The sequence below is a fragment of the Mus caroli genome, unplaced genomic scaffold (assembly GCF_978045245.1).
Source record: "Mus caroli unplaced genomic scaffold, Mus_caroli_1 scaffold_10, whole genome shotgun sequence".
Taxonomy (NCBI): domain Eukaryota; kingdom Metazoa; phylum Chordata; class Mammalia; order Rodentia; family Muridae; genus Mus; species Mus caroli.
In genome coordinates this window covers 5,977,944-6,000,415 of record NW_028227265.1, presented here as the reverse complement: position 1 = coordinate 6,000,415, position 22,472 = coordinate 5,977,944, and the positions used below count along the sequence as shown (strand labels likewise).

Below are 22,472 nucleotides of genomic sequence, written 5' to 3'. Positions count from 1 at the left end.
GTTTTAGAAATAATTGAGAGGTATTTACCCTCGGGGTGGTTTTTGAGGTCTCAAAAGCTCAGGCCAGGTCCTGTCTCTGTCTGTCTGTCTGACTGTCTGTCTCTGTCTCCCTGTCTCTGCCTCCAACTGTGAATCAGGATGTAAGTGCTTAGCTACTACTCTAGCACCATGCCTGCCTCTGAAACTGTTTTCTTTTGTAACTGTTGCCTTGGTCATGGTGTCTCTTTGCAGCAGAAGAACAGGGACTAAGGTGACACATTCTTCAAATGTCATTTTCTAAGTGTGTGTCAACTCATTTCCTTTTGAATCTTAAGTCAGCCGTACAGTCTCACTATCTAATCTCAGGCCCCGCCTGTGTTTCCTTCTTGGTGCTCAGCGCACACCTGATCCATTTGCCTTTTCTACTTGTCTGTCTGGTCCTTGGGCAATGCAGCCTCCTCAAGTCTTGTCCTGGTCATTTTCTGGTGATGTGCCTGAGCATGGCATATAGTTGTACTCAATAAAAGTGCTGTTGCCTCAACGGAGAAACTGTCAAGACTCATAGTAATGAAGACAGGCAGACCTGGCTCCATCCTTGCCTCTCTGTGAAGGTGAGGGCCCAGTGCTAGTATAGACACTGGCTCATATCACAAGCACTGGTATAGGCCTTCTAGCACAGAAGTAATAATCCAAAACACTTTCCTTTAGCTCTTAGCCTTTGGGGTGAGGAACAGAGAGTCAGTAGAAATGTCAGAGGAGAGTCACCAGACAGTAATGAGTGCCTCTCCGATATCTCTGCTCACAGCTGAAGAGGAAGTATTACGAGAGACATTTGGCTGTGGTTAGGAAAGACTGCATCCTAAAGGCTGAGCCCGAGAGGCCTAAGTGTGGACCTGGCCTGTTAGAGGTAAGGAGGGTAAAGTCTGGTGAGAGAGCTGGGAGGTGAAGTCTGAGGCAGACTTCTTCCCTGGGGTCCTCCAACTGCTGGGCTTGAGGCGCAGAGGGAGACTGAGGGTGCTGAGGCTGTCATGGCTGTGGTGTCACTGTGGGGTGGGGAAGAAGGGCTGGTCCTGAGCACGGTAGAAGTCAGATCAGACAAAAGAATGTGATCAGGCCGGGCGTGGTGGCGCACGCCTTTAATCCCAGCACTCGGGAGGCAGAGGCAGGCGGATTTCTGAGTTCGAGGCCAGCCTGGTCTACAAAGTGAGTTCCAGGACAGCCAGGGCTATACAGAGAAACCCTGTCTCGAAAAACCAAAAAAAAAAAAAAAAAAAAAGAATGTGATCAGGAACGCACTGAAGGTTGGCCTCAGATGGGAATGATTTATTCACTATCAGACAGGGGTGTGCTAGGTGTGTGGTGTGTGTATGTGGTATGTCTCATGTGTGTGTGTATGTGGTTTGATGTGCGTGTGGTGTGTGTAGTGTGTGTGTGTGGTGTGTAGAGTGAGTGTGTGGTGTGTATGTGGTATGTCATGTATGTGTATGTGTGTGTTGTGTGTATGAGGGGTGTGTGTGTGTGTATAAGAGTGTGTGGTGTGTAGTGTGTGTGTATGTGGTGTAATTGTTGTTTTCTCAGATAGGACCTTTAGAGCTTGAGGCACACCTTAAATGTCTCCATGGTGGTGTCCTGGGGACAGCTGAATGTCAGTGTTGGGGATGTGGGGACACTGAGGGGTTACCACTGTGGAACCATTCCCTTGAATGCAATTACTAAGGCGTGGGCGTGGGGGAACTCAGGAGAAAAGACTCAGGGCAAAGGTAATGGACTCTATGGACCAGAAGCAGGAGACTTGGAGGCGCTCCAGCGAGCCAGTAGGGCAATCGGTGTCATGAACCTCCTGGCCGGAGGCGGCAGCAGCGGGCGGCGGAGCCGGTACAGTGTATCAGCGGCGGCGAACTACAGTGTAGCCAGCCGGTCCGGTACAATGTAGCGGCAGCCAGGTAAGCCAGAAAGCGGTCTCTGCAGGTGTCCGGTGGGTCTGGTGGGGAAGCAGGCGAGGGTCCAGATCTCAGCATGCAATCGCCACTGGCCGGACTCCGGGATCGGGCTTCTGACCCGCGCACCCATGGTGCAGAACTGGCAGAGGCCTCAAGCAAGACGTCCAGCTCCCGGCTGCCGCCTGCTGGCTCTCCGCTGTGCGCAAGGCCTTGGTGACATCATTGGTCCCCGCAGTACGTGGGGCATAGCTTAGCGTCCACAGATGCCGACCCCCACCCCCAACCACCGGCTGGCTTCAGAGCCTGAGTATGGGACTCCCGGCCCAAGGACCCGCAGGGACTCGCCTTCTGCTATGTTGAGCTTTTCTGAGCCTTCGGTTTCACAACTATGAAATGGGTGAGGAAGGTCGTAGAGACCTGCCCCAGTGGGGACAGGCGCATCCTCAGAATGAATTCACGTTATAGCGGGTAGAAATGTGAGGTGCGCTTTGTTGCACCTTCTAGGGTAGTTGAGAATTATTAACCCTGGTCCTGTTTGGCCTGGATTGCCCGTCCATCCTTTTTAAGGGTGTGAGCAGATAGGATGTACCTTGGACTCCTGTGGCCCTTGGGCTAGCACTTTTTGGTGGCTGAGGTAACACACCGGAGGCGGGCTCTTATTCTCCATAATCTGTCTTGAACTTTCACCCAGTGCCTCTGATGTACCACAGACCCTTGGTCTTACTCTGAGGGTTTCAGTTGTCAAGTTGTAATTATTATTCGCTTTAGGAGAGACCTCTGCAGGGGCTGGATGGAACAGTTTTCTTTTTTTGTCCTTTCTTGAGTATCTTTCCTGAGGCCAACCATGGGTTCTGGGTGCAGACCTCTGTAAGGCTGGTGGGGAAATAAGAGATGGGGTCCTACTCAAAGCTGGCTGTTGCTTCCTGCAGCCTGGGCTGGGCTGGGGTGCAGTCTATTCATACTCAGCTGAAAGAGCAATATGGTTCTCCAAACTGGTTCCAGACAAACCAGGAAGACGGGTCAAATGGCCATTGCTTAATTCATTCCTTGCTTTTGTTCCTGGTCAGGTGGTGGCAGTGCCAGTCAGGACATACATAAGGGAGCCATTTTCCTGGGAATGGTAGCCCAGAGGAGAGTGGCGGGCAAGCTCTGGTCAAGGTCTCCCTGCCCCTCTGACTATATTCTAAACCATCAGGAGGTTTCCAGAGAAGGCTTCTGGAAGGGGCTCCTGTGGGCTCCACCCAGTTCCTTTAGACTGGGCTGGTCACCACATGGTGTCAGTGACTTTCCAGCAGCAACTCCCAGTTTCTGTTGTTACCAAACCACACACTCATCCTCCCCCTCAGTCTTGGGCAAGAGAGTAGGGCCACAATTGATTAGTTTCTTTTTCTTTCTTTCTTTCTTTTTTTTTTTTTAAGATTTATTTATTTATTATATGTAAGTACACTGTAGCTGTCTTCAGACACTACAGAAGAGGGCATCAGACCTCATTATGGACGGTTGTGAGCCACCATGTGGTTGCTGGGATTTGAGACAGGGTTTCTCTGTATAGCCCTGGCTGTCCTGGAACTCACTCTGTAGACCAGGCTGGCCTCGAACTCAGAAATTCCACCTGCCTCTGCCTTCCTCCCAAGTGCTGGGATTAAAGGCAAGTGCCACCACTGCCCAGGTTAAACCTTTTTGTTTTGTTTTGTTTTGTTTTTTTGAGGCAGGGTTTCTCTGTGTAGCCCTGGTTGTCCTGGAACTCACTCTGTAGACCAGGCTGGCCTGGAACTCAGAAATCCACCTGTCTCTGCCTCCCAAGTGCTGGGATTAAAGGCGTGCGCCACCACGCCCGGTGGAATTTTTTATTAATGAAGATTATCGTTATAGCAATTCTGATACCAGACCCCATGGAGATTGTCCCACTGGTGATAGAAAAGAAATAGGTCTGTGTGTGAATGCTTAGGCAGAAGTCTGTTTTTTTTTGTTTTGTTTGTTTTGTTTTGTTTGTTTTTAGGCAGAAGTCTTAACTGCAAAGGAGAGATTTTTAGAGAAAAGGAACAGCTGTTTTTGAGCAGCTCATGCTGCCAACAGAAAAATGAAGGCATTTTATGGTTTTTGTTTGTTTGGCTTTTGTTTGTTTGTTTATTTTGTTGGTTGGTTTTTCAAGACAGGATTTCTCTGTGTAGCCTGGGCTGTCCTGGAACTTGCTCTTGTAGACCAGGCTGTCAGCCTTAGACTTGCCAAGGTCTGAGACAAGGCCAAGGTGAAGAGCTCTGCCTGCCTCTGCCTTCCAAGTGCTTCAATTAAAGGTGTGCGCCACCACTGCCTTGCAAGAATATAGTGTTTAAAGAAATGTCTTTCTCATGGTAGAAGAGGATTTTTCCCATGAAGATAGAGAGAAGTGGCAGTTTGTCCCTGGAGACCTCCTGTCATTATCCTATGCCTGGTGGGGTTTTCCCTTGTGATATTGGGGTGGGTGATGGGCATGTCCCATAGATTGCTAACAGGAGAGAGGAGGAACGGGGTGAGGGGCTTTATGGATTAGGGGCTGAGCATCTGCCTCTTTTCCTGTGCGTGCTTAGCCTTACGTGGCAGTATTATTATTGATCTTTTGAGTGAGAAACTGGGAGCAGAGAAAGGCCGGGAGGCCAGTGTTCAGGCTGAAGCTGTCCATCTTCTCAGGGTGAGGTGACTGGAATGGTCTTTTGGAATCTTTTTGGCTGCAAGAGGCAGAGTTCACCCTTCCAACAGCAGTGGTCTAAACAAGTCTGCTTCTGCTTCACCTGCCTGCAACCTCCTGGTGAGCGGAGGTGGAAGTGCTTTAGATCTGTCATCTGGCAGTCCTCGTTAGTGGCTTCTGTCATAGCTCAAGGTGGCTGTATCAGCTTCACTCATTACGCCTGCATTCCGGTCAGAGGAGGAAGGGCCGGAGAACATCTCTGAGAAGCCCTAAGTGATCTTTCTGTTCGTGTTCCATTGATCAGGACATAGTCACATTACCATGCCTAGGTGCAGGGCAGTCTGGGAAGTCACGTGACAAAAGTGATAACCTCATGCAGGGTGAAAGGGTGAGTGAGACCTGGGACAGTTTAATCTCGCCTGCACTCTGGCTGCTCCTTAGGATGCTTGGGAGGTACTGGGTCTTGGTCGGGGACCCGTGACTGTAGCACCCAGGGTGACTTACCCAAAGGGGTCAGCCAGGGCGCCTGCATCTCCTTAGACCCTTAGCAGCTATTGGTGCTTAATAGACTGGAGCTATGGCCTTCTCCCTGAACGGAGGCAGGGCCAGCAGGACATGGTCCGTGTGGCTCTGGAGAGAGCTTTGGCTGAGCGCCGAGGGGCTGTCAGGACACCACCCCACGTGGTGAGGATTGATTAGGGCTTGCCTCTCTGGGCTTAGTGCTTTTATTTCTCTTCAAGTGAAAGAGCAGGGAAGGATTGAGTTCATCTTGTTTCTGACTGACGTAGGCACGGAGAAAGCACACTACGTCCCCAGGCACCCACGGCCCCGCTCTACACTCACCTCTGACTTCCCATCATCATAGCAAACCTTGTATAGATGTTTGTTTTCAAGACAGGGTTTGCTCTGTAGACCAGGCTATCCTCTAACTCAGAGATCTGCCTGCTTCTGCCTTCCCAGTGCTGGGATTAAATGCATGCAACACCACACCTGGCATGTACAGATGTTACCCACAGTGACCCACCTCTGAATGAGGGAACAGAGGCGGAGAGAAGCTATGGAATGTGGCTTGACTAGATAAGTGGAGAACTGCATTCCAACTGCTGGTTCATTCAGACACAGACAGCCCCTCCCTTCTGCCAGGAGCCACCAGCTTTTGTGATCCCATTGTGGGCTGAGTCCTAGGGAGGGGACAGAGTGTCTGGTGATCTTAACTTCTGACAAGTGCGGACCTGAACACTTCTGCTACACGCAATCTCATGGCAGGAACAACTCAGGCCATGTGGTTGTGACATAGGACAGGAACTCAAGCTTGAGAGGTACCATCTCCTACTAGAACCCAGTTGCCTTGTTGGGGCCCGGGGAGGGGCCTAGGTCACCCTGCCAATAGCAGGCCGAGGATGGGCCTTGGATTTAATTCCAGAGAATTCCCTGGTAAACACTGGTTAACGAGGATGGTATTTTTTGGGTGTTTTGTTGTAGGGAACATCTCAAGTAAGGGGACAGGAAGGAGGATCCAGTTACAAGAGGTGTGTCTGATAGGAGTCGGCTAGAAGCTAGGGCCTGACTAGACTGGAGCCAAGTGAGAAATCTGCCCTCTTGAGGCCTAGCACAGAGCTGGCTGAGGAGCTCCAAGACCAAATGAGACCCCGCCAGGAGTAGGACCTAGGATTCCAGACTTTCTGTCAGACACCCTTGGATAAGCCTGTACCCCTGGGCTAGCCCTTATTACTGGGGAGTTCAGAGGAAATGCCACGAGGGGAGCATGGTTAGAGGTAGCTGTGTTGGCTTCAGGGGGAGGGTAAGGATTAAGGCTGCTTTGTGGGGTTGCCCTGCTATATCTACCCCATGTCCCCAGCCTCGGGGAAGTGAAGGAGCCAGGGTGTTGTTGGAGAAAGGGGATGAGCCATGATGAGCCTGGGACACTCATCTCAGCCGTGCTGGGCCCTGCAGGTGGGATGCTATGGAATATGATGAGAAGCTGGTTCGGTTCCGGCAGGCCCACCTCAACCCCTTCAACAAGCAACTTGGTCCGAGGCATCATGAACAGGAACCCAGTGAGAAGGTCACTTCTGAAGGTGAGCTTTGGTGCAGGGTGACACCCTGCTGTGTAGACTGACAACTTAGATCAACCCTGTCACTCTTCCTGCCTGTAGCCCTTCCCGTGGGTGGTCATAGTCACATTCCACCTGCTCTGGGGTTTCTTTGTCTTCCTTTTTTTTTTTTTTTTTTATTTGTTTGTTTTTTTTTTCAAGACAGGGTTTCTCTGTATAGCCCTGGCTGTCCTGGAACTCACCTTGTAGACCAGGCTGGCCTTGAACTCAGAAATCCATCTGCCTCTGACTCCCAAGTGCTGGGATTAAAGGCGTGTGCCACCACCGCTCTGCCTTCTTTTGTCTTCCTTATCAGAATGAACCTGAAAGAACAGGAGTTATCAACCTGTGGGTCTCAACCCTTTGGGGGTTTGTGTAACCCTTTCACAGGGGTTGCCTAAAACCATCAGCAAATTCAGAATTTATATTATGATTTATAACAGCAGAATTGCAGTTATGAAGTAGCAATGAAAGTAACTTTATGGTTGAGGATAGAAGTCTACACAGCAGGGGAGGCTGCATTAAGGGTTGCAGCACAGGAAGGGGAGAGTCTCTGGTCTACAGGGCAGGGGTCTGATTCTGGGGAAACACTGTTGAGTCCCAGGGCCTCCCAGGGTAGGCATTTAGTGAACTCTTGGAGCAAACTCAGAGCGGAGATTTAAGGAGAAGAGTCTAATGGCTGCAGTATCTGTGGGTAGACCCTCACCTTCTTGAGATCAGAAAGGTAGGGCAGGGGCTTCTGGGTAGGGAAGTTGGGCAGTTCTTGGGACCAGTGTAGTTGTGGGGGTGGCCTGAAGTCCATGCAGGACTTAATGAAGCTGTAATGTAGCCAGTCAGTGGTTTTTCTTCCGTCTTGTCAGAAAGGATCTGCCTTAGAAATTGGGTTTGTTTCTTTGTTTCTTTATTTAGAGACTGGCTGGGTCCATCTATGTAGCCAAGGGCCTCTGTCTCTGCTTCCCAGCTGCTAGGTTTACAGGCAAGTGTGGCCACGCCCAGTTTGGGATGGTTCTATAATACTATCCTGTAGACCGCTCTGAGTACCACTCAGTGTTCACAATTTTTTTTTTTTTTTTTTGTAAGCAGTGCACACAAGAGTCAAACTTTTTACAGGGAAATCAGAAACTGGAATAAACACTTGAAGTTTTGACTAGTGCTTTCTGGTCTTCACAGTGAGACAGGCAACTGAGTGGCTATAGCTTTTCCCAGTACCCCCTTTTTGTGGGCTTCCCAATACTCCTGGCTCAATTCTATCCTCCCCAGCTGCTTCCCTAGGTGATGAGGAGAAAGAGGTAGCAGGCGGACTCTTTACCACCCTTCATGCCTCTTACTCCAGACACTCTGCCTGAGCTGCCCGCTGGGGAGCCTGAATTCTGCTACTCGGAGCGCATGATGGATCTCGGCCTGTCTGAGGACCACTTTTCCCGCCCTGTGGTAAGGTTTGAGTCTGGGCTTTTAGGTGTTACCCTCATTCGGAGACTTGCAGGCGGCTCATTGTTCAGATCCTCTCACAGGTTGGGGTACAGTTCCCTTACTAGCTAGTCACTACCCCTGGGATCAGGGGCCCCCACGTCAACCCAGGGTCGCCTGGGTTTGGAATCTGAAACATTCATGGCACCTTCATCTTCAAAATCTGAGGTCTGGAGACAGTTGGAAGGCACGCATCTTCTTTTCTCCTAAGTTCCAGGTTCTTTTTGTTTTGTTTCGAGACAGGGTTTCTCTGTGTAGCCCTGGCTGTCCTGGAACTCTGTAGACCAGGCTGGCCTCAAACTCAGAAATCCATCTGCCTCTGCCTCCCGAGTTTCAGGTTCTTAAGGAGTGAGTGTGGCCGGGTAGTGAAGATGCAGGCCTTTAATCCTAGCACTTGGAGGCAGAGGCAGGTGGATCTCTTGAGTTTGAGGCTAATCTGGTCTACAGATTGACTTCTAGTGCAACCAGGGTTCCATAGAGAAACCCCATCTTGAAAAAAAAAAAGAAAGAAACAGATGTTAGAGTTGATTCCCTTTGGAGTCCCCAGGGGTGTTTTATTAATGGCACTTTATATACACACCTGTTTAGCTTAATCTGTATTTTGTTTGACAGGTTTGTTTTGAGGAGAAAAGAGAAAGGAGAGACCTAGTATGTTTGGAAAGCCCTTTAGTTTTATGCATGGCATCTCTACCTTATTTGAGAGAAACAGTGACCTCTTCTCTCCTCTCCTCTCCTCTCCTCTCCTCTCCTCTCCTCTCCTCTCCTCTCCTCTCCTCTCCTCTCCCCTCCCCTCCCCTCCCCTCCCCTCCCCTCCCCTCCCCTCCCCTCCCCTCCCCTCCCCTCCCCTCCCCTCCCCTCCCCTCCCCTCCCCTCCCCTCCCCTCCCCTCCCCTCCCTTCCATTCTTGTCCCTTCTCTTCAGACAGGGTTTCTCTGGGTAGCTCTGGCCATCCTAGAACTCATCTGTAGACCAGGCTAGCCTCAAATTCAGAAGTCTGTCAGCCTCTGCTTCCTGAGTACTGGGATTAAAGGTCACACCTTTAATCCTTTAAAGGTAGTGACCCAAGCCTTCAGAAGTTTCTAAGGCTAGCTTTAAACTTGCTCTGTAGCCTAAGCTGGTCTTGATTTTTTTAATTCTCCTGCCTCTGCCTCTCAAGCAGTTGGATTCCACGCCCATGCCGTAGAGCCCAAGGTGTTTTATGTTTCTTATAACATGTCACACTTCCACTTAGCTGCAAAAATGAGCTCCAGAGAGGAAGGACAAGACAGCACTACCTTTCTGCCTGAGTCTTTAGAAATCTATCTTATGGAAGGAGGAGGGTGTCTCCTGAGGACAGAGTCAGCTGACCTCCCTGGCTTTCAGGTCTGAATAGAAAAGGAGCAGTCTAGGTGTGGGGCCTTAGCTAGACTGAGCCTTTGGGTTGGCATATGAGAGAGCACCCAGAGGTGTTGAGTCTAGGGTGGCTGTGCAGCATTCAGCTGCTCTGCTGCCTTCTCAGCCGTTAAGCCAGAAGCTCTTCCTCATCTTCTCAGCCTTTTTAGAGATGAAAAAGCTTGGCTAAGAAAGCTGTTGGGTTTGAATTTCTAAAGAGGAAGTGTGTTTATGTTTGTAATGCTGGGGCTTCTGGTGTGTTAGATAAGCATTCTACTTACTTAACTGCCTACCTAAGTGATACTCCCAGCCTTAGAAGTCACCCCTCAAGACAGAGTCTCTCTGTATACCCCTGGCTGTCCTGGAACTCACTCTGTAGACCAGGCTGGCCTCGAACTCAGACCTGCCTCCTTCTGAGTCTCCCAGCACTGCCTCCGGGTGCTGGAATTAAAGGTGTGTGCCATCAGACCTGGTATTTTTTTTTACAATTTTCTTAAATGTGTGTTTGATGTGAGTCTGTACATGATCTCATGTGTGTATGACACATATGTGCAGAGGCCAGCTGTCATTGTCAGGAGGCTCTCTCTATTGCTATCCACTCTATCTATCTATCTATCCATCCATTCATCATCTGTTTACATAACTATCTGTCCACCCATCCATCCACCTACCATCTGTTTACATAACTATCCTTCTATCTTACTATCTGCCAATCATCTATCTAAATATCTGTCTGTCATCTGTCAGTCATCATCTATCATCTGTCTGTCAGTCTGTCTGTCTGTCTGTCTGCCATCTCTCTCTCTGAGATAGGATTTCCCTATGTAGCCCTGGACTCACTATATAGACCAGGCTGGCCTTGGACTCACAGAGATCCTCCTGCCTCTGCCTCACTTGCTTCATCTTATTTACTTGGAGACAGAGTCTCTCACTGACCCTGGAGCTCATTCAGCAAGAACAGCTGGCCCAGAATTGGAGGGATCACCGCATTTCCCTTCCCAAGCGCTGAGATTACAGACATGTTCTGCCATGCTCCCATGCTCCGCATTTGCTCTGTGTGCTGGGGAATCCCTCCTCAGATCCTCATGTGTCCATGGCAAGGACTTCACTTACGGAGCCATCTCTCTTGGCTTTAAGAGAGTCTTTAATAAGACACTTATCTTTAAGATAAGACACTTATCTTCTGAGTCTCCCAGCACTGCCTCCGGGTGCTGGAATTAAAGGTGTGTGCCATCAGACCTGGTATTTTTTACAATTTTCTTAAATGTGTGTTTGATGTGAGTCTGTACATGATCTCATGTGTGTCTTATCTTAAAGACAAAACAGCTCCTGTTTTGTCTTTAAGATAATCTTAAGAAGCCCAGGTTAGTCTCAAACTTGCTATGCAGCTGAGGATAAACTTTTTTTCCCTTCCTCTTTTTGAGACAGGTCTATAGCCCAGTCTCTCCTCCAGTTTAACCTCTGACCTTCCTGCCTCCACCTCCTGAGTGCCTGAATTATAGACCTGCATCGTCAAGTGTGGCTTATTTGGGCTGAACCCAGGATGTCGGTTATGCTTGGCATGTTCTTTATCAACAGAGCCACATCCCCAGCTGTAGAAGCTGTTTTTGAAACATTGCCTGAATTCAGTGTTCAGAGGCCCATGGGCAGATCAGTCCAGCTAGGAGCAGGGAGCATGGATGGAGTCTTTTTGTTTGTTTGACATAGGGTTTCTCTGTGTAGCCCTGACTGTCCTAGAACTCACTCTGTAGACCAGGCTGTCCTCAAACTCCGAGATCCATATGTCACTCATGTTCTTATGTGTTACTAACTCTCCTGGGCCTTGAGTAAGTCCTCCTTTGGGTGAGGGGGCTAAGGTCTGCTATATGCCTAATTACTCATGGGACAGGCCTACCTTCCATGGGGAGAAACTTTTAAGTGGTCATCTGACTGCTGCCTTCCAACCCGGGCAGGGTCTCTTCCTGGCCTCTGATGTCCAGCAGCTGCGGCAGGCCATCGAAGAATGCAAACAGGTGATCCTGGAGCTGCCCGAGCAGTCAGAGAAGCAGAAGGACGCTGTGGTGCGGCTGATCCACCTCCGGCTGAAGCTCCAGGAGCTGAAGGTGGGTTCAGACCTCTGACCTGCCTGGGGCACTGCATGGAGCAGGGGACAGGGAGCTGTCCTTCTGTGGTCTTTGAGAGGCTCAGGTAGGGACAGAAAAGCAGAGTGAAAGGTTAGGCTAGCTACTTCCCTGACAGTACAGCCCCTCTTAATTGTGAGGGACAGAAACCCAATCTTAGGGCCCTTAAAGGCAAAGGAAGAAACCATTGTTTTGTTAACCATTTGGGGTTGGGGGTAGGGGCTTCTAATGATGTCAGGAATCCTGTATTTTTCTATTTTATTATTATATATACGTAAGTACACTGTAGCTGTCTTCAGACACACCAGAAGAGGGCATCAGATCCCATTATAGATGGTTGTGAGCCACCATGTCGTTGCTGGAATTGAACTCAGAAGAGCAGTCAGTGCTCTTAACCTCTAAGCCATCTCTCCAGTTTCCTCCCTGCCCTCCTCTGCCCCCCTCAATCCTGTATTTGTTTTCACGGCTTTCTGTTAGTCAGCCTTCGGGCGGGCAGGCACACAGAGGTGGCAAAGATGAAGTCAGCAACTGATAGCTGTCAGGTCAATCATGACTGATTGGCCAGGCCTGGCTCACAAGCTTAGGGAACATTCACGGTGATTGGCTAGTCCTGGATTACATGTTTATCTTTGAGATCATCACAGTCATGGGTTAGTTTTGTGACTACCCACTGAAGCAAGTGTGTTGACATAATTCCTCTCTTTGAGATGCACGGCCTAGGAGGGCGATCACCTGAAGGTGTCAATGGGAGGGGACAGTGTTCCATAGATCCAAAACCCGCCAAGGCTAGGGCTAGGATGCAGGTCGGGCTTGTGTCTCTCTACGGACTCTGAGCCTCAGGGCGTTTATAGTGGAACATTCATTAGGAAATGGGTAAGAAAAATACATAGTAGTGATACATAGTAGAGAACATATTCCAAGATACAGTAGTTTAAGGACACGCAGTTGATCTAGGTGACAGCCAGAAGTGTTAGGACCCTAGGTTATCTTTTTGTTCCTCTGCTGATCCTGAAGGGAGTCCTGTGGCAAGCAGAAGGCAGAGGCAACCTCCATCCTGCTTACAGGTCCCTTGGATCTATACAGTGCCTGGATGCTAAGAGGCTGGAAAAAGTTGTCTGTGTGCCTAAGGGCTGGTGCCTCACTACAATTCTGTTGCTAATGAGAGCAGGGGAAGTGCATTGGGCTGAACCTCAAAGTCTCTGTGACAGGCAGGTCCTGGAAGGCGTGTGCTAAGGATCCTGAGTGATGGGAAGGAGCTGCTGCTTAACTCACCTATGACTTTGCCATTGCTCTTCCCCGACAGGACCCCAATGAGGAGGAACCCAACATCCGGGTTCTCCTGGAACATCGCTTCTACAAGGAGAAGAGCAAGAGCGTTAAACAGACCTGCGATAAGTGCAACACTATTATCTGGGGGCTCATCCAGACCTGGTACACCTGCACAGGTGGGCAATTCCAAGACCCGCTCCTATATACGCCCTGCTCCCAGCCATGGGTCGAGTGTAGGTGAGTTGTGTAGTGTATACTGATGACTGAGCATCACCGAGCGCCGGAGAGAAGAGGAGCAGAAGTGACCACGCCTGTTTTACCGGACCTGCATCTAGATCTGAGCTGTTTAGTGTAGTTGGTGATGAGACATGAAAGGGTTTTTAAAATTTACATCCATGGGAGTCAAATAGGTAGTTTAATTTCATTATCTACTTTACAAACACTGAAAAGCCACAAGAAGCTGGCAGCTACCATATCGGATAGTGCAGAGAGGATATTGCAGGATGATGGTACTGTTCTGTATGAGAAGCCAGGTTAGGAGATGGCATGGTATGTTGGGCAGTGCTGATAAAGGAAAATGTAAGGGAGATGATGTTAAAGGGTACAGTAGGCCCTTGGAAGTCAGGGTACAAGCTAGGAGTATATCTAAAGAGGAAGGATGTGGTATGGAGGAATTGTATGTGCAAAGGCCCTGTGGTTGATATGTGTCCACTGCCTTTGAGGAGCAGCACCACGTCTAAGGGTAGATGTAGAAGAGGTACACTCAGAGGTGACCAAGGGCATCTCTCTATGTGCAGTGAGGACTATGCGTGCTGGATACTTAGACTCTGGTTGCTAAGTCGAGCTAAAGGAAGAGGGGGTTGTCTCTGATGAAGGTTTAGGTAGGAAGTAGGTGGGGTGAGTGTTGGCTGCAGAAACAAGTGAGGAGTCAGGATGACTTCTGAGGTAGTCTCAGTCCTAGACAGATGGAGTTCTGGAAACCTCAGATGGGAAATAGGAAAAGACAGAGGTTAGGAGAGGAAATATCCAGAGACATGAGGTTTTTTGGGACTCTGAGTCACAGAGCAGTTCTGGGAGAAAGTCCTGAGTTAATATGGACACTACAGGGAAGCCAATGGTGTGTGTGTGTGTGTGTGTGTGTGTGTGTGTCTAGCAGTCCAGGTGAAGGTCCTCTTAGGCCCTGGGGATCTGTACAACTTTTGAGAGAGCCGGGTATTTCCTACTGCAGGGTGTTATTACCGCTGTCACAGCAAGTGCCTGAACCTCATCTCCAAACCATGTGTCAGCTCCAAGGTCAGTCACCAGGCTGAGTATGAGCTGAACATCTGCCCCGAGACCGGGCTGGACAGCCAGGACTATCGCTGTGCGGAGTGCCGTGCTCCCATCTCTCTGAGTGAGTGAAAAGATGAGGGTCCTCTTCCGTGCTGGGCAAGAACACAGTGCAGAACGGAGCTAGGAAAGGCTCCTGGTGGGTGTGAGAAAGCTCTACTACGGCAGCTATGTAAGGGCCTGGGCCCAGTGCAGGCCATGCACCTTGTTTCTGGGGTGTGATAAAGGAACATTATAAGCATTCCTTCAATTCTTATAGAAACAGGCCATCTCTGGCTGTTTGATGACTTGTCTAGGTCTCTCAAGGGCTGGTCTCTTATCTCTGACTACAGTGCCTTCCTGTTACCACTATCAAGGAAAGCTCACAGAGACAGGGACTAGGGGAAAACAAGGAACTGGAATACAACAATCTCGTACTTCTTTTTTAAAAAAAATCTCAGTTATTTATTTTTATGTATGTGAGTACACTGTTGGCTCTCTTCAGATATGTCAGAAGAGGTCACTGGATCCCATTACAGATGGTTGTGAGCCACCATGTAGTTGCTGGGAATTGAACTCAGGACCTCTGGGAGGGCAGTCAGTGCTCTTAACTGCTGAGCCATCTCTCCAGCCCTCCACAATCACACTCTAGAGATGGAAATTGTAATTACTATTAATTTAGGGGATCCCTTCAGGGGTTCTTTCTGTCTTACAATTCTATTGTCTCAGCCGGGCATGGTGACGCATGCCTTTAATCCCAGCACTTGGGAGGCAGAGGCAGGCGGATTTCTGAGTTCGAGGCCAGCCTGGTCTACAGAGTGAGTTCCAGGACAGCCAGGGCTATACAGAGAAACCCTGTCTCAAAACAAAACAAAACAAAACAAAAAACAAAACAATTCTATTGTCTCATTTTGCTGGTGAGTAGACAGGGTGCTAAGACACTAGGGTGACCTAGGGCCTCATTGGGAGAACCCCTAGCACAGCTTGCTCTCTGCCACAGCCTTGGTGAGGGGAGATGGTCCATATGATGTGAGTCCTTGGCTAGGGAAGGCAGACCTTAATCAATCCCGAATGGCTACCCTGACCTTGTAACAACCTGGTCCCCACAGGAGGTGTGCCTAGTGAGGCCCGGCAGTGTGACTACACGGGCCAGTACTACTGCAGCCACTGCCACTGGAACGACCTGGCTGTCATCCCCGCAAGAGTGGTGCACAACTGGGACTTTGAGCCACGCAAGGTTGGGTTTTGGAGATAATGGTGGTTGTTGGTGGTGGGGGAGTGGAGGCTTGGAGGTGAGGGGGGCGGGGAGAAGATGGGCGTGACCAGTCCTAGCTCTGCAAAGCTGGTCACTCAGCTACCTGCCCTGCAGGTGTCCCGTTGCAGCATGCGCTACCTGGCACTGATGGTGTCTAGGCCAGTACTCCGGCTCCGGGAGATTAACCCTTTGCTGTTTAACTACGTGGAAGAGCTGGTGGAGATCCGGGTGAGGCTGGGAGCCTGGTTAGGGTCCGGATGGATCAGTCTCCTTGTGGGAGGTGTACTTCTTTCTCTTAGGTATCTGGTGGGTCAACAGTGTTAAAACCAGAGACCGTGTTAAGTTCCCTAATAATCTCATTGAGAAAGTACGGTGATGCCTCATCCCCGTGATGAGCAGTAGGGAGTTGGCGCAGGAGGGTCGCCAGTTCAAGGTCATCCTGAGCTTCATAGTCAGAGCTTGTCAGAAAGTGTGTGTGTTTGTGTGTGTGTGTGGAGAGAGAGAGAGTATTAATTTTAATTCTTTCCATCAATCAACTATTTACCTACCTACCTTACCTGCATGGGAATGTAACTCTGTTGTTAGGATGCTAGCTTGTTTGTTGTAGAATATAGCTTGTTAGAATGCTAGCCTAGATGCAGGGAATATGGGTTCAATTCCCAGCAGTCTGTGAATCTGGCGTGAGAACACACATAGCTCAGGCTGACCTTGAATTTGATAGCTAGCTGAGGTTGGTCTTAAATTCCTGATCCTCCTGCCTCTACCTCCTGAGTGTGGGATTAAAGCAAATATGTGCTGTATAAAAGTATGTACCTATATAATAGTCTATTTTCTTTAGCTCAGTAGAACCAATGTGTTATTATTTTTTTTTTGTTCGTTTGTTTTGTTTTGTTTTTCAAGACAGGGATTCTCTGTATAGCCCTGGCTGTTCTGGAACTCAGTCTGTAGACCAGGCTGGCCTTGAACTCAGAGATCTGCCTGCCTCTGCCTCCCTAGTGCTGGGACTAAAGGTGTGCGCCACCACCTCTGGGCTGAATCAAAATATTATAATATACAGTCAACATACAGAGTTGTCAGGATATTTTACTCTTTTTGTATTCTCTATGAGTTTGGATTGTAGAGTGTACTCTACACTTAGAGCCATTCAAGTGACGTTTGGGCACTTCAGCAGCTCCACATGACTGTTGGCCACTCATAGCCGGAAGAGTCAGGGCCAACAGGGCCAACATCAGATCAAGCTGTAGTTCAGGGACGAGTTGATGATGTCATGAACAAGGTGGAAAGGTCTTAGAGTCCATGTTTTAGGGGAAGAGTCTGAGGCAGCACAGGGTGAGTGGTCGAGGCCAAGGCATTGGTGAGGGATATGGTATCGACCTAGGATTTTTGCCCACTGCGTTGGGTATGACTTAGTGCTGTCCTGAGGAGGTAGGATGGGCTCATTGCTTACCTGTGGGACTGGGCTAACAAGAATGGGAGATCTCAAGAGCCCAAGTTTAATGAACCCAAGCTCCTATGCAGATCCAAAACTGACGTGTACTTGAGGTTGGATAGCCTGGCCAAATGTAGGACCATCCAGTGGAATTTAAGGGCACCTTCCCCAGTCTCTCCTGACCTTACACCCCAGCATATAAGGAAGGGGAAGCCACCCTGTGAGTGTGGCCACTATGAAGCCAGTACAGAACAGAAGCAGCTCCTTAGCCTTACAGAAGGACGAGCTGCGGTGCCACCAGTGTGCCATGGCTGATATGCCCACCTATTGTCTGAGTCCACAGAAACTGCGCCAGGACATTCTGCTCATGAAGCCATACTTCATCACCTGCAAGGAGGCCATGGAGGCGCGACTGCTGCTGCAGGTCAGACTGCTAGAGGGACCAGTCCCGGGTGGCCAGGGTGACAGTACTTCATGCTCAGATTCCTCAGATAACCCTGTAGTTCGTTGATACATTGTTACTTCTAGCCGCCCTTTGAGAGCTGTGTTCGACATTGTTACTTCTAGCCGCCCTTTGAGAGCTGTGTTCGACATTGTTACTTCTAGCCGCCCTTTGAGAGCTGTCTTCTGGGAGTGTCACATCTGTAATAAACTGCCCAATGTTCTACCCAACAACAGTGTTCTCTGAGGATCTTAGTTTTCCAAACTGAGATAAACAATTACAGTGTTTGGCCTCAGGGAGGTTGGTGGTCTAGACCTTAGCCTTCTCAGGCAGGCAGATGGAACAATATGCAATTTTTTTTGTTTGACTTTTTGAGACAAAGTTTGTGTAGCACTGACTGTCCTAGAACTCACCCTGTAGATCAGGCTGGCATTAAACTCAGAGATCTGCCTGCCTCTGCCTCCCACGCTCTAGGATTAAAACTATGCACTGCTGTGCCTGGCCAAATACAAGTTTTTTGTTTGTTTCTTTGTTTGTTTGTTTCGAGACAAGGTTTCTCTGTGTAGCCCTGGCTGTCCTGGAACTCACTCTGTAGACCAGGCTGGCCTCAGACTCAGAAATCTGCCTGCCTCTGCCTCCCGAGTGCTGGGATTAAAGGCTTGCGCTGGGATTAAGACTCACCTACTGCTTTGCTCAATAGGTGACCTAAGACAGTAGTCTAAATTATGGGAACAGTGAACAAAACAGGCCCTTAGAGAGTAGCCAGTGGGTCAGGAAAGCAAGGGAAATGGAGAGTCTGTCATGGCGTGGCTGCTGTGTGCAGAAGCAAGCAGGGCAAGGGGTGTGAAGAACCGGAAGGTTTTAAATAGACCAGGACCAGGAAGAGGCTCAGATGACAGGGGAAAGTTCTGGTGAAGGGTTGGGAGCCCTGAGCAGCCACTGTGGCTCGAGGAGCATTACAGGCGTGTGAAACGAGGTGCACGGGAGTATAGATTAAGAAATGGTGCCCTGGCCATATCTTCCCTCTGGCTTCTCCAGAATCTCAAGGTCCCTAAATGGATCCCCTATGTAACTTGTGGTTTCTACAAGGACCCTGGGCCCTGACCACAGGAGTGGCCGTGGGTGGCAAGGCGGGGACCTTGCTGTGCATTTGTGGTAACTAATACCTTCTGGGTCTTGCTTGGCAGCTCCAAGACAGACAGCATTTTGTGGAGAACGATGAGATGTACTCTATCCAGGACCTCTTGGAAGTGCACATGGGCCGCCTCAGCTGCTCGCTCACTGAGATCCACACACTATTCGCCAAGCATATCAAGCTGGACTGTGAGGTGGGTCTCCCTTGCCCCTCTGCAGTGATGGCTCCGGCTAGAGGAGACTCTAAGCTGTTCTAGCCACCAGGGCTGAGTGATTGGCCAGTGAATATATGCCTGGCCTGCGCTGGCACTTCCTTGCCAGTCATTACCCTGATTCCCCTTTCAACAGCGGTGCCAAGCCAAGGGGTTCGTCTGTGAACTCTGCAAAGAAGGGGACGTGCTCTTCCCGTTCGACAGCCACACGTCTGTGTGCAATGACTGTTCGGCTGTCTTCCACAGGTGGGTGAGGCCTGTAGCTCACTCTCGGCTAGGTGCGGAGGCTCCTCCCCACTTTCTAAGCAGAATGCCTTCCCTTGTCCTCGGCTGCAGCTGGTCTGGTGGAACCTGGCACTGCGGCCCTGAGAGAGGAGACAGACATTAGGCTTTTGCTGTCTTTCTTTCAGAGTCCTTTGCTGGAGTTAGGCCCTGGTGTCTATGTCTAAACTAAAAGTTCTATTAAGGGGCGGGGAATGTAGCCTAATATACATGAAATCTGTGTTTGATTTCAAGCACAGAATAGAGGTAGGCCTAGTGGTAAAAAACCTGTAATCTTTATTTATTTATTTTGGGCATAAGTCATAACTTACTATTTTTATTACTTATTTGTTTATTTATTTATTATATATATCATATAGCTTTCTGCCTATATGTATGCCTGCAGGCCAGAAGAGGGCATCAGATCTCATTACAGATGGTTGTGAGCCACCATGTGGTTGCTGGGAATTGAACTCAGGACCTCTGGAAGAGCAGTCAGTGCTCTTAACCTCTGAGCCATCTCTCCAGCCCTATTATTATTATTATTAAATTTTTTTTTTTTTTTTTTTTGGTTTTTCGAGACAGGGTTTCTCTGTATAGTCCTGGCTGTCCTGGAACTCACTCTGTAGACCAGGCTGGCCTCGAACTCAGAAATCTGCCTGCCTCTGCCTCCCAAGTGCTGAGATTAAAGGCGTGTGCCACCACGCCCAGCTATATTAAATCTTTTTTACAGTCTAGTTTTTATCCCTCTATCAGTCTGCCCTCCGACAGTTCCTCATCCCATTCCACCCCCTCCCCTCTTCCCATCTCCAAGAGGATGCCCCTACCCGCCCACCCAGCCCGACCCCTGTAATCTTAGCACTTGAGATGCAGGAGCAGCAGGATGGAAGTTCAGTCATCCTAAGCTACATAGCAAGTTTGATGCCACCTTGGGCTACTTGAGACCCTCTCTTAAGGAAAAACAAGTTCCATTAGGAATGAGCCCTACCTGCGCTGGGCCACTGCAGCCTAACTTATCCCACAGCAGCCTCTGAAGTCCTCCTGGCCCCGAGCTGCCCACAGGCCCCACTCACTGCTTAGCTCTGTATCTACATTAAAGTTACTCTTTCTGGCCCAGTATAGGCCAGGTGAACCCAAACCTTACTACCTACCCTTCATGCTCAAATAGAAAAAAAAAAAAGATAATTAAAATCAAAGTATAAGGAGTTTGCAGAGCCATGCTACACTTTGACACACTGTTTGAGAAACAAGGGATGAAAGCTTCATAGTATTGATAAGTTATGGTCATGGCTGAATACGAGAGCTAGAGGGCTGACAAGATGGCTCATCAGGTAAAGGAGCTTGCAGCTAGGCCCAGTTACTCGAGTTCGATCTCTGCAATCCATATGGTGGAGAGAGAATCACCTCTTGCAAGTTGTTCCTGTTTTCCATAGGTATGTCACGGTATATGTGTGTACCTTGGCATGTGCAGGTACACACATCCACACATGACAAGAGCTTGGAGTCTGGGTATGAGTGCTGGTGGCCCCGCTCGTTAGGAGAAGCCAGCAGCTGCGTAACAGGCTTTGTGGAAAATCCTGCAGATGTCGATTCTGCTTCTGTCCTGTGGCGGCAGCGAGCCTCTCTGACCTTGTAGGAGGATACCGAGAGCTAGCCTAGGGAGGGAAGTCTTCTGGGCAGAACCCAGCCTGTCTTTCTAACCTCAGGGACTGTTATTATGACAACTCGACCACGTGCCCCAAGTGTGCCCGGCTCACGTTGAGGAAGCAGTCACTATTCCAGGAACCTGGTCTAGACATGGATGCCTAGAACACCAGAGGAGAACACCAGGCACCGTATCCAACCCTCCGGCTGGTGCCTGCTGGCCTTGCCCACCAGATGTGCATTCTACTCTGGAGAACCCCCCGCCCCCCCCCCCCCCCCCAGTACATCCTCCGGACCTCTCCGTCTTGGGCCAGAAGGAAGTGACTAGTGGCCACCGGGACTCATTCCTCAGGTGCTTGCAGAGACTTTGAGTGTGTATGCCTGGCCGTTTATTGGGTGTGCTGCTATCGGGGGTCAAAATGCTGCCTGTGCCCCATTGTAGGACTCCTTAGGCAGAGAAGCCTGGGTGTGACTCTCCAGGAAGGTGGGGGAGTCGCTTTCTTATGGCACAGAGCCCTCCAGGCCTTTAAAACCAATCCTTCTGCACCATAGAGATGGCCTTGCTCCTGTCTAGAACGCCCTTACAACTGGTCAGAAACTTCAGAGGCCAGTCCAGTAAGACCAGAGGATGCCTCCTGACTGAGTTTTATCTCTGCTGAGGAAGATTTAGGTTCTACTCATTGGCACCCAACCCTTTTCGCACCTTGTCTCCCGAGGGATGTCCGGTTTTCTCTGACTGGGGCTGTTCACTACTGTGTCCCGTGGATCTTCCCCTGCACCCTGAGAGTTGTCATCGTCATCCTTAATCTGTCAGTCACGTGTGCTTCCCCGCCCGCTTTGTACGATAGGGAGGGAAGGGGTCTGTGGAGCATCATCTCTTGGCATATATGCCTGCTTCTGCCACAGCCTAGTCCACTTTATCCTGGTGCTCTGAGCCGGGCAGCTAGGAACCCATCCTAAAGAGGCTTAGCGTCCAGTTCCATAGGTGGATCTGTGTCCGGGGAGGAGGTTCTAGGTCAGGCGAGCCTGTCAGTTATCACTGGCCTTGGTGGCATTCGGGGGATGAAACTTTTCCACAGAGGTCACTGTACTGCTGACACAGTGCTCTGCTTGAAGATGACCAGTTGCTGGGTGTTAACGTAGGAGCCTGAGGTCAAGAGCTAGGAATATTTGCTAGACCCCAGCAGGAGGCCCACCACGGCCCATGCAGGAAGGTCCAAGTTTTGAAGGTGGGTGGGGCCTACGCCTTTCCACCTCCATGCACACACCCCACAAATCCTACGATGGAAGATGTGTGGAGACGAGGGGAATCTCACAATAATGTGGCTCCTGTCTTTCTTCCTGGGAGGCAGGAGTTGGTTGAGTCTGCCCCTTTGCTCCTTGTCTGTGAATTGCTGTTGACACACACAGCCAGTGGGCAAAGGCCAGGGCGTGTCACAACCTGGATTTCCTTCACCTTTAATGAGGCACAAGAAGGGACTTCTCAGTTGGCCAGTTGAAGCTTAGCTTACTGGCGTGTTTGGGGGAAGGTCGGACACACTGCCACCTCCTCCTCACTCCTCTTTGCCATCAGGTGGCTTTACTCATGCTGTTTTTCTGTTTCAGTTTTCCCATCTGGAAAGCGTTGAGGAGGGGGAGTTGACCTGCCTCAGGGTGAAAGGTCAGGAGTCCTTTGAGTGTGATGTGGGTCAACAGTGGCTCCCTGTCCCGCTTCCTCTTTGGCATTAAAGAGGGTCTTAAAACCAAATGCCATTTCCCACACCCCCAAATCTGTGTGTTTCCTGCCATTGTGTCACATGTCTGTCCTGAGTCCTTGGCCCTTCTTGAGCCTCCTGTGTAATCAACATCACGTTTCCGACTATAAATCACACTGTCTAAAGGAAA

At 49.8% G+C, this 22,472-nt stretch overlaps 1 protein-coding gene across 2 annotated transcripts; it reads left to right on the top strand.

Annotated features, from left to right (window-relative positions):
- Positions 1–1,818: 1,818 nt before the first annotated feature.
- Positions 1,819–22,472, top strand: Def8 (differentially expressed in FDCP 8 homolog). Of its 2 annotated transcripts, none has more exons than XM_021170017.3 (12): positions 1,819–1,922; positions 6,538–6,662; positions 8,011–8,108; positions 11,467–11,616; positions 12,938–13,079; positions 14,132–14,296; positions 15,321–15,448; positions 15,581–15,694; positions 17,239–17,319; positions 18,525–18,665; positions 18,820–18,929; positions 20,651–22,472. In XM_021170017.3, the coding sequence occupies exons 2-12, from the start codon at positions 6,548–6,550 to the stop codon at positions 20,751–20,753; spliced, it is 1,347 nt and encodes a 448-aa protein (XP_021025676.1). In that variant the 5' UTR covers positions 1,819–1,922; positions 6,538–6,547; the 3' UTR covers positions 20,754–22,472. The 2 variants fall into 2 exon arrangements, with proteins under 2 accessions (XP_021025676.1, XP_029336650.1); XM_029480790.2 differs by lacking the exon at positions 1,819–1,922 and adding an exon at positions 6,092–6,113.